Raw genomic sequence first — 12,306 nt, forward strand, 5'->3', positions numbered from 1 at the left:
AACACTTAATTTCAATAAAGCAGTTTAATTAAAATAATAAAAAACTAAATGTACCAATGAGCTCTTCAATTCATATACGATAGCCTACAGAACAGATGCAAATATTTACAGCATACAGCACACAACCTATTCCACAGTGCTACCAAGAAAAACAATACAGAGAGGTAGCATAATAGCAAAGTACAGCCTTTTGTTTTTATTTATTCATGCTCTCTTTTCACATCTTCCACTCCGAAGCACTCTGTTTTATCACCACATTGAAAACTACTTACTGAAACCAGTATCACACTGTATGTCCAGCTACAGTATAACATAGGTAAGATGGTAACCAATAATTGTGCTATTTAAGACAGTCATAGTTTAAAAGAATTTGATATCTGGATATTCTAAGCTCTAGAGTTTTTTGCAGGGTTTGTGTTTTGGTTTGTCTTTTAATAAGGAACTTCCTAACATCTTTTCAACCAACATCCCAAAATTACTCAAGAGTCTCACGCCAGTTAAGAGAGACCTTGAATTCTTCCACTTGAAGTTTGTGACGTGCTGGTATTTATTAGAAAAGACTCCGAGATGCTCCTGTTCACAGGCACTGGGAAGAATGTGGAGTCTCCAGCTTTGTATTTAGGGCCATTCCTTCAAATTTCACTAGGAAGTTCTGCCATCAAAACCTATCCTGGAAAATGCCAACATGTTAAGTATAGGAATGCACGTGCCCATCTCCTTACATCTGCACTTCAGTGACTATGCACAAACAACCACAGAGCCCTGAGCTGCTCCTGTCACAAAGGAGAGCAGGCCACTGGAGAAGGAAGCCATCCAAGAGGCTCTTACATTCTCTATCCCTCAGCAACTCCCAGTGCTGCAGACTCCATTGGAGCAACAATCACAGCTCTGCACTTGGGAGAATACAAGGTGATTCATCCTTACTGGCATCTGATAATTACACTTCCTTAACAGCAGAAAAAAAAAATTAGTTGCCATCTCAGGTTTAGAGAAAGCATGGTAATTTCTTAATAATTCAGGACATGTCCTTGTACTATTTCAGTTCTTATCACCAGGTAAAAAAACCAGTGATAATTCCAGGCAGAAGTTACCCATTGCCCTGGCACTCTACATCTAAGAGCTTACATGGTACAGACATCAGAAGCAGACCTGGCTTAGCTGGCACTGGGGCAATTAGCAGTCGAAATGGTAGTTTTTAAGTAGAAAAACATTACCAAGAATCTTTAGATAGTGCATAAGTAACAGTATTAATGTTAAGGTCAATTTATAGTCAAATACTACAAATTAGAGGTCTAATATCAGATGCAAGATCTGACTTTCAGACCGTGAACCATATTTACATATATATGATATCTTTATTTTTTGAAAGATGTTTCCCTGTTTTGACAAGACTTAAACAACTGAAGTCTCTACTCCAGAAAAATCTTGTTGAGATTTTCCCTAACTGAATGGAAAGGGAAAGCAATGACTGGCAGAGAACAAATGTTTTAGTAAGATGGAAGTCAATAGCAATAATAACAACAACAATAAGGCAGCAGAAGCAGCTCCTGGAACACATTCCTAGCAGATTCTCCTGACTAAGCCTGTTTCTGTATTCCTGGGCCTGAGGCTGGCTATAAGGTTGTACATTATCATCCTCACCTTGGAATGAAATTGGTTTTCATGCAGTCTCACAAAAAGGTAGAGCCTTCATTGTACATTATTGGCCATATCAAATACTGTTTAAAACTCAAATTCTAGTTCAGTCAAGAATACAGAATAACCCACCAGGGCTGACAAACTAGAAGTTTCCCAAGAAAAAAAAAAAGACAAATATTCTTCAACATTACTGCAGGTTTTTAGCATTTTTCCCCACCATTAAAGCTAAACAGGTGAAATGTTGTATAAAGGCAGTGTTCTGTCATCTTGCACTCAAAGGGTAGTTCAAGGTCACAACATTTTCCTCAAACCCTCTGACTCCTAAACAGTGTTACACGCGCTACCCATCTACATGAACCCTTCAAAGGCACAGCAGCTCCCAGCCCCACCTGCATGGAACACTTGCTTCAACCACTCTTCTACTAACTCTCCTTTCTCTTCCTCCCCCAAAACTTTGATCTCTGTAGTAAGATCACAAGCTGAAATAGTCGTTTGTGGAGTGTACAGTAGGACACAGAGGCACAGGGTTGAGGAATACAATGAGATGAAAGAGTTACAGGCAGATTTGGACGCCTAGATTTGAGGGGGGAAAAAAGATGATGAACTCTGACTACAGGAGGTAAGAGGAGTTGTTGTCAACTGGAGACAAGAGTAGAAAACCTACATTGTAACAGATTTAGAGTTAAGATAATCTGAAAATACATGGGTGCAGTAGAAAGAAGATAGGTATGGGACTGAGATGGTTCCAGAGTATATGGGGTCCCAACTAAAACAGCAGGGCCAAAGGCACATCCTCTCCTATACATGCTTGAAGCTCGGCACAGAAGCAGAAGTAACAGACAAAGCAGTCCTGGTAACTGCTAGTGGCAAGAAATTTAAGAAGCCTTTAGCTCTATATCCATGTTCTTGAGTGAAAGCACGTAGCACTGGATCCTGCTCCTGACTGGAAAGGTAAACATCAAAATCCTTTTACAGAGGTGCCGAGGCACAGTTACACAGGCCCTCAGGACCTGTGCCACCAGTTCAGATTCTCCAACGGCTTAAGCCAACATCTACACTGCTGTTCAGGGACAGGCACAGGAGAGGCACAGACTTGTGAGAGTTCAAAAAGCCTTTTCCCCCTCCCTTTAGCGTAAGAAGGTGGACATAACAAATGCATGTGCATATTTTGTTACTTTAACTTGAACCTTTTCTTCTACCTCCTGCACAGAGCTTCTCCAGCTCACTTGCAAGACCTCTCTCCCCTTTACAGCCAGCTTTCTTTTCTCTTGACTATAAGTTAAAAGTGTTTTCCCTTTGCTGCCTGTCCACAGTTTCTCCGTGTTATTACCTGATCAGTCTGCTTCAGGGGAAACTGTTGTTCACAACCCTCTTCCCCCTTGCTAGAGCTTGCCTAAAATCACTGCCCTTGACACTGCTCATCCCACCGCCCTAAGATGCCACCAACAGAAGGGAAGCCACCAACATTTTTGCCTTCACTGCATCTGGTCTGGCAGAAGTATGATACAGTTCTAACGAGCATGGACTCTACACACACTACTGCAGTAAGACACATTAATTTGCCAAATTGGAATTCAGAAAACATTCTTATACTTCTATAAAAATACTCACTTCTTTGCTAATTAAAGACCGTGCTGCCTATTCCATTACTCTAATTCAGGCATGTTTCTTTGATCTTCCTCTAGAATTGCACTTTTTCCACCACAAGTTTCAAACCTGAAGTATTTACAAGGATTATTTCCTCAGTCTGCCAGTCAACTCAAGCACAGGAGCTACATCACTACAACTACCAATTTCTTATTTTGTGTAATTTATTTAAAACGAGGTGCACTGAGAAATTTAGGATCAAGAATACAAAAGTTAAACTTTCTTCATAACTCATTTTGGTTTTCATTCCTTTTTGAATCTACAGAATTGTATTTTCATTAACAAAGTACTACAAGAACACTTAAATTATAACCTGTACTACATGGCAGAAGGAGAGACTGTGCTTCTCATTAAAATCTTTATATATGGGTCAAAGTGAAAGTTTCAAAAACAGGAGGAGAGAAAAAGCAGGGATTAATAGTGGAACCATTATACAGCTTCAGAACAGGTAGAGATGAATATTCAATAAGCAAATTATTTTTTTTTCCACTGCCTAGCCTGGTGAAGCAGAAGGGATAAAGAAGTTAAAGGCAATAACCCAGTAAAGATTTATTTTCAGTGTGAGTATGTATCGGCAAATGATTTTGGAGAATGTATTAAAATATGTAAAATAAGTAACCAGATTTTTCAATAAAAGCAAGCTAACATGTTCTGCAAGGGGACATCTGGCAGTCAGTTAACTTAGCTACCTGCAGCACAACTGAGCAACTCTACAACTACTTTTTTGCTTTATAGTCACTGCTCTCTAGAAAGCCACAACCACTACAACAAAAAGAAAACAAAACCCAATACACTGTTTATCATTCATGAGGAATAGATGGAAACCATATGATTTGACTTGGGGAACTCCACCTTTTGTTTCCCAAAAATGAAAATGCAAATTGGCTGCTTCCATACAAACAGAAGTTTATGTAGTAGAGGTGTGTTCTTTATTATATTAATTTCTTATACTGCACCCCCAAATATTAATTAACAAAGAAACAGTAATTCCTTCTACTTTCTTTTCTCAGAAATAACTTGCATGCATTTTCAATGATCAAGAAAGGTGGTTTCCAGTATCATTTGGAGTGATACAGTCTGCTTAAAGCTCAGGCAGAGGAGCATGTCACTATATGCTGTCTAAGCCACGGTAGCTGTTCAAGTCCACGCCTCTGGCTCACCATAAATGTAAAGTGATCCACTGTACCTTAACCCTGAGTTGTGTGGGCTACACTAAGCTCCCTGTCTGATTTTTCCTGAGCACAAAACAAGGAGTTGTAGAGGGTGATGTGTAGGCACTCTAGCACAGGTGCGAACCCATGGCAACTGCAGCAAATTTGAATATAGGCAGAAACAATTATGTTTATTTGCTACAGATAGAGGCAAAAGGCTGTTGAAATATGTTCTGTTCTGTGTGCTGTATGTTCATTGATTTTGATGCTAAAGGATGCTATATATCGCTGTAAAAAGTGTTACTCAGCTCTAGTTTTTAAGATAAACAAGATGAAATTCTGATGCTGCTTTTTAAAAAAACAAACCTACAATACTTTAAGAAAAGATTTTAACCCAATGAAGATGCAACACAGTAACTTAAGATAGTCAAGGAAATCTGTTTCAGGAATACATCTCATGCTTCCTAAAGATGGTGACAATTCATCTCCAGTTCTTTTAAAAATTAAGCATCTTGGAATAAAACTTTCAGAACCCCTATTTGCAAAAACAAATGAAAACACATTAGATGCTAAAAATATTCATTCATATTTTGTTCTACAAAGTTTGGGAAGCAGACTGAGATTCACAGCCTGTGTAATGAAGATTTGTTGGTAAATTACAACTATCTATAATAAACACCTCATTTTTAAATCTTTGTGCAGTGGGAAAGTAGTTATTCATCATCTTCCACAATGCATGTGGATGAGAGCTGTGAAATTTGATTCTAAACAGAATATTTACTAGCACTGATATAAAAAACCCCAACAAACTCTATCAACGCCTCTTAGTCACGCACTAAAGCCTCCATTAGAAGCCCTTTTATACAGGTGAAATCAGGTCAACATTGCTTTGTTTTCTAATTACAAATTCAACAATGTGTTGAGTGCACATGTCAAGGTACGTGTAAAGATTTACAAGTTGAATCAAGATATAGATATGGTAGACACTTCAAAGAAACTCAGAAATCTACACCACTTCATTAATCTGCTGTCAAGACGCCTTTAGGCAAACTAAGTGTTCCATGTCTGTCCTCCCCTTCTGCAAAACAGGAGGAAAGCATTTTAATTGGGTCTAGCTTCTTCTGACCTGTTAATCTGTATGCCCCTTTTCCCTAGGGGGTTAGAACAATTTAGAGGCATATCAGCGACAAAACCACAGACCTCTGTCTACCTGTGAAGGAGCACTGATGGACAGGTAATACTTGCAGACTGTCAGTGCCTTCAACTGCTTTTGTGCAAAAACAAGAAGCATCAAAATAGCTACCCCTCCTCATATGGATATTTTCCAGTGAAGGCATCACATGAACTTTTCTTACACAGTACTTACAGATTTCTTAAAAGGAATTACTTTCCAGATATATTCACCTAGTCTCTCAGTTTTTCTTTTAGGTAAGTTTCATTATTTTATTCCGCTTCTCCCCTTCCTGGTTTACAATAATGAGTTAGACCAGCCAACAAAATTAAATGTTTCTTCTCATCTCCCAGAGACCTTCTGTAGATCTGTTCACACAGCATAATCTGAGATACAGGAGGTAGCATTAATAGAGCAACAAATTGTGAGATATGGAGTATTAGATCACTGCCGCTGTAGCTAACGTGCTTGCTTGCTTCCTTCCTTGTGGTTGTTACACAGCTGACTGCTCATCCCGTGCAGTGCTGGAAGCAGATTGCAAAGAATAAACTACCATCAAGCTCAAGCAGTGGAATTTTTTTATTAGCAGATCATTAGGAAAAGTCCTAACTAGTTAAATTGGTGTTTTGATTTTTTGATATCCAGTCCTTTGAAGCTCAGTGTAACTAGAGATGAGGCACTGTGTAAAAGCACCCAGAGCTTATTCAACACTTGGGGGCAAGGGGAACCCTACATAGCGCTAATGCTTGGCATTAGAAAAAGAAGTACACAAACACATATGAGGAAAATATTTAAAAGAATCAGAAGGATAAAATACTTTAAAGTTCTAGAAAAGAGCTTAAAAAAAAAGATATCCTTTCAGATCAGGCTAAACATTCTGCCAATCAAAAAGACTAAGGATGACCAGAAAAAAAAAAGAGCCAGAAAGGTCAAATGGGAGGCTCTTTGAAGAGTTAAAAAAAAAAACAATGAAAACAACCCCAAAACAACCATCAACCAGCAAAAAACCCAACCACAAAACCCCACAGAAATCCACCTGGGTTGGGAAATAGCTTGCTGAAATCATGAAAGCTAAATCATGACAATGTTTTCAAGTACAGATCAAAAGGAAGACTTCCAATAAAAATCTGTGGGTACACAAATGATGAAATCAACAGTCACAAACAAGAGATTCGGCAGGTTTTGCCACTTGAAGCAAAATATTCTTCACCGGGCCATGAGAGTGACATGACAAGAGCCTGCTACCAATAAAATGGCTTATGTCAGTCTAAAGGTGACTGATGAGCTGAAAAATACTTCCACACTACTAATAAACTAGACAATAAACTGAAAAATCAACCTCCAAAAGTGCAGAACAATGCCCACAGGAAAACACTAATCATAGAGAAATAAGGATAAACAAATTCATCATTTATTATAGTCACTGTGAAGATTCTGAAAACATCAGTACAAGTTAGGCTGCAACCAGAAAGGAATACGGCAATATATAAAAACAAAACAGAGAACACAAATGATCAATATATTATCCCAATATATCCACAGATCACACCCATCTTGAATACAAGATGCTATTACAGCCATTTTTCTTTTTCAAAAAAAGATATGAACCAGTTCGTTGGGGAAACACACGACAGGATGAGGTATGGCATGAGGTGTAAAGAGCTGAAACTTAAAATATTATGATCAGAATAATGAAATCAAGATGTTTATCATTCAGAAACATTAAAACCCAGATAATTCATCTCTAGCACTAGCTGAACCTATTTAAATACCAATACTTCATTCCTCAAACAAACTATTAGTTCTATTAGATATTTCTGTATTATAAAACAATCTGCTTCAGAGCTATATGAACTGGGACAAAAATAAAGATTTTTTTTGACATACACTTTGCAATTCCAGAATTTATACACTGGCATAATTATTTCATTTATATTTGAAAACAAAACCAATTAGCTACTTACCTCTGGCTGAATTGCTTTAAATACAGGAACATCCATTAGTGTTATCTGACCCTGAAATTAAAAAAAAAAAAATCATAAATTAAGCTCAAAATTAACCATGCATTCCATTAAGTTGTTGTGCTGCACAAGAACTGTACTTGTTCTGTTTCCTTTTATTATTTGACTTTCATTTTGTAGTTAATTTCACAGAGTCCTCCTGCAAAACCAGAGAACAAAGGGCTCTAAACTTCACATTTAATAAAATTAACAAATTATGAGAAATTATTCTCAGGAGCATAATCCTGCAGTTATGTATGCAAGTCAGAGCTTGTACTCAGAAACACTACATAAGAAGCTATCCAAGAATACAAGGAACTAACTTTAGTTGCTCAAGGACAGTTTCTCTTCCAACTCAATGTTAGTCTAGATGTTACACAATTCTACTGAAACATCCCTAAAATGTTTCAATCAATACTTGAACCATATTTGAATAACTATGCAAAGTAATTGTTCAGCTGCACAGCAACAGTTAAAATTAAATACAGCCATCTCACTTCCAGCAAGTCAAAACCAGTAAGTACATGTCTGCTTAGCTTTGAAAAGGGTAAAGGGGAACTCAGAGCCAGAGGCCAAATTTTGCATTTAGAAACATATTCACAGAGCCTTATTTTAAGCATACAATTTAGGATTGCTGTCTGCCTATGCATCCAAAAGAAACAGACCACTTCTTTCAAGGTGTATGCAGGTAGTCCAGAAACTCCAGTGCCATCTGAGTTCGGTATCACTAATACCCTTTTAACAATGAATCCAGTGACCTTGTTCGGTTTCCTCAGGCGTGAGCTGCACAGCTTTATTCCCACTTCCTTGAAAACGGCGGTTGCCTCATTTAGACACCCTGCAGTACACACTGACAGGTTTGTGACTCTCACACATTGCAATTGCCACGGAATGCCAGCGCTGGAGAGCAGAACAGCTTCTCAGATAAAGTCAATCCTGCAGAAAAATTTTAACTAGGATGCTCTAGTTGAAAGAACACAGGTGCAAAGAGATGCACCTGCTCTAACGAGAAGCGATGTGTTTTGCCAAAGATGACCACATCTACATTTTGCAGCACTTCTCCTTGACCTCCAGATCTATTTTTAGATAGGAATTCTGGCAATCAAACATGATTATAAAAAATGATAAAAATCAGTCCCAGTTTCTGTAACCAACACATTGGACAATAATCTGGTATTTTGCAGTACAACATCATAGAAGTAACAAGCCCTTTATGTGTTTCCTTTTTACAAACTTTTTTCCCCTGTGTTCTGCTTTAGTCAGCTGCTCCTTCTTCCAAACAATGATGTTTTAAAGCTGTATCAGATTTTTCTAGTCTTGGGCTAAAGTGAGATTAAATCAGACTGATTTCACTGAATCCACACATTCAACTGCAAACAGGACAATACACACTCACAAGTGTGAATGTCTTAACATCTTTGCAGCAGTAAATCCTGTACGAACTTTTAAATAAGCAAGACATTCTTGGTCCTGTAACCAACAGGACCAACACTTGCATGGGGTATTAGGCATATGATTTGTACCTACCATTCATTAATAGCCATAAGCTATTTAAATGCCAGCTTAAAAATGAATCCCCAAACTGCCATTTTTAAACGTGGTTTAACAATCAACTGACCAGCTGCACCATCTGTCTCAACAGCACAAATTATACTGTACCTTAAAAGTTTAGATGAAGTCAAGGATATCAGCCAGACATACCCCCCAAAGTTTGTTTTAAGCAGGAGCAATTAGTAAGAATGGAAATTCAGGAATACAGTAGGCCAAAATACTCTTTACTTTCAACATAACTTCTCTATTCCCTAGCACCTGTAGCAGCTACAGTAAAAATACGTAATCAACTTTTACCAAAACCAAAAAGATGCCTTTCAAACTGAAAGCAATCTTGCCAACTGAAATCGCTATTCTTTTATTGTAAGAGGCCTACGAAAAAGTTACTTGTTCTTGAAGGAATAAAAATGGTTTCTTTTCCTAAAATTAAAGACTCTTTCAGCATGATTTTTTTAGATCATCAAGGTCAGAAATACAGAAATCTTCACACGAAGCCTTTTTTCAAGAGGGGTAGTTTTATCTCACCACAAAAAGTACTGACAGAAACAAGTAATTCCTGGCAAGGGAAGCAGGCAAATTTGTGAAAGTGCGCTCAGACAACATAAACTATTTCAACAGTGGTTAATAAAACTTTGCTTTTGGAGGATTTTGAACTCATGCACAGACAATGCTCATAATTTTTTGTGCTACTTCCCACCTTTTCCTCACCTGAGCACGTTATCTGGGAAAGGACTAGGACCCTTGAACAGTTGCAGGAGTACCACCTTGCCAAACCACAACATGCTTGACAGTACTTTGCTATAGGTGAAGGGTACAGCTGGACCTTTACATTACACACAGAAGAGCTTTAGAAACTTCTAAACAGGTCACAGATGTCATTCTGAGTTACGTTACATCGCACCAGGGTAAGCAATATGGCTTCATCTTGACAATTTAATAGTATGCCCCCTTATTTGAGGTATCTACATATAAGGCTCTTTTGAGGAAACAAATAGGCAAGGCATGTTTTAGGAGAAGGAAAGACATCCGGCAAGTAAGGGGAACAAGATTTTTCTCCAAAAGCATGATATTTAAGAAGGAGGCAGGGAAAATCTGGCTAGCTAATTTCTAGAGTTAAAATGGACTTGAAGCTAATAATCAAGATGTGTTCAGAGAACACTTACCCTAAAAGGAGTTGAGGCATGAGTTTATATAATTTCTAAATCTTAAAAGTTTAAGATGATAAATTGAGAATGCCTAAGAAAAGGACTTGCCTATGAGGGTAGCACTTACCTAAATACTGCACAGAAAGTCTCTACCACTACGTAGGGCAAACTTGCCTGGTATTTGGGGTTATTTCTAAACTTCCCATTCACTAGGAAAGAGCAAATCTATCTCAGTTCTGTAAATCATCTAATCGTGTATCCATGGCTGTGCAGGCACAAGCACCAAGGATTTCCACTTTCTCACCTACAGAAAACACTCAAGAGACACAGGGACAGAAGGATGGATTCATTTCTCTCGCCTCATCCAATCCTGATCATAGAGCAGCCACACATTACAGCAAGAGTTAACTCTTCCTTTTGATTTCCAAGGTGAAGAAACCAGTCCTGAAACACCAGCCACAGAACTCAATCTCTAGTCTCTCATTTATCTGCTAAAGTATACCGAGCTTTCTCAGAAATGTTTATTTTAGATATTATTTAGGTAAATATGTGGCTGATTGAATGTATTGCTATGCTTCTTGATGAAGGAAATGAATTAGAAAATTGGTTGGGGTGGGCAAGGTGAAACCAAAAGAATGTGCACTTCAATAAAATCTGAATATAGGGTATATTAAAACATCCTTACAAAAGACCCAGGCATTTAAATGGTTATTAACACTTCACTACAAATCCTCCTCACTAAAACAAGACTACAGCAACAGTACAATAAAAATGAGCCAGAAAACTGATTCATTGTTCACATAGAAGAGAAAATGCTTCAAAATAAATGTTGTCTTTCTCCCCAGCCCTCTAGAATCTGTTCTCTTAAATCAACCTGAACTGCCTTAAATAAATCAGACTATTACTTGCTTTACTAGTGACTCTTAAAAAAATTATTACTTTAAGACAGGATCAATACCCAATACTTACAAAACAAAGACTGTTATAACTTTGCACCAGAATTCACATATCAAAATAAATTGGGATACTAAGTGGGTGTATTAACATTGAAAAAACACACAGATACCAAAGTTGAAGATTAAGGTTCATTACTAAAATAATTTGAAATTGCTATTGAGTACAATATTAAAAAAGCAAGTCTGAGAACTAAGAAAATTCTATGTTTTAACACAGAAACTTTTCTGCTAGTATCACATCGATATTAGGCTGAATTTTTTGTTTGTTTGATTTAGACATCTTGCTGCTTTCACTAAAAGCAGTATCAATCTTCAGTGACACTGTATCACATTACCATTTGTTCAAGAAAGATCCCTTATTGAGTTCCTTTCTTAAAAGAGCTTGCAATTTCCATTAAGAGTTCCAAGCACTTAAAAAAATTGTTCGCAATTCAAAGAGGCGAGCAGCAGACAGCTGAATATCTAAACTGATGGATAAGAAGCCATTTCAGCCATGTCATGTAGATATGACAGTGTAACTCACATAAGAGCTTAAATATACCTTTGACAAAACAGCTTTTTAAACATTAACTTATTCATATTTATAAGTCTAACAGTTAACTGAATTTTTACCCTTTTAAAGGTGCTTGCTCACTGCCAAGCCAAAAATAAAGCAAACTGAAAGGCTGGCATTCTAATTAATAACACTTGAAATGACAAAGCTTGGAAAATAATTTATGCTATTTATGTTAGATACCATTGCTCAACTCTACCAACAATAACCACCACCATCTTCTACCATGACCAAATCAAGGGGAACTTAAACCCCAATAAAGCAAGCCACTACTTGGTTTCTGCAGTGGAAGAGATACAATGCAGTAACTTTTCTCATTCCAGCTCCTTAATCCAGCCAATACGAATACCTGGATAGCTCCCTCTCCTAAATGTGGTTTAATGTTTTAATATTCAAACCAAAAATTGTAAGTGTTCACATCAATTTGTTATATGAAGCAAGCCAACCATAACCTCTCAGTTGCATGGATTAAAAAAAAGCATTACATGGGCAAC

At 37.5% G+C, this 12,306-nt stretch overlaps 1 protein-coding gene across 12 annotated transcripts in view; it reads right to left on the reverse strand.

Moving 5' to 3' along the window:
• RALGPS2 (Ral GEF with PH domain and SH3 binding motif 2) overlaps positions 1-12,306 on the reverse strand; it is a 131,524-nt gene that overhangs the window by 82,581 nt on the left and 36,637 nt on the right. For all 12 annotated transcript variants that reach the window (XM_074832990.1, XM_074832985.1, XM_074832996.1 and 9 more), the window contains one exon: positions 7,572-7,622. In XM_074832990.1, coding sequence (XP_074689091.1) covers positions 7,572-7,622 — 51 coding nt within the window. The remainder of the gene's footprint in view (positions 1-7,571; positions 7,623-12,306) is intronic.

The sequence above is a fragment of the Strix aluco genome, chromosome 8 (genome assembly GCF_031877795.1).
Source record: "Strix aluco isolate bStrAlu1 chromosome 8, bStrAlu1.hap1, whole genome shotgun sequence".
Classification (NCBI taxonomy): domain Eukaryota; kingdom Metazoa; phylum Chordata; class Aves; order Strigiformes; family Strigidae; genus Strix; species Strix aluco.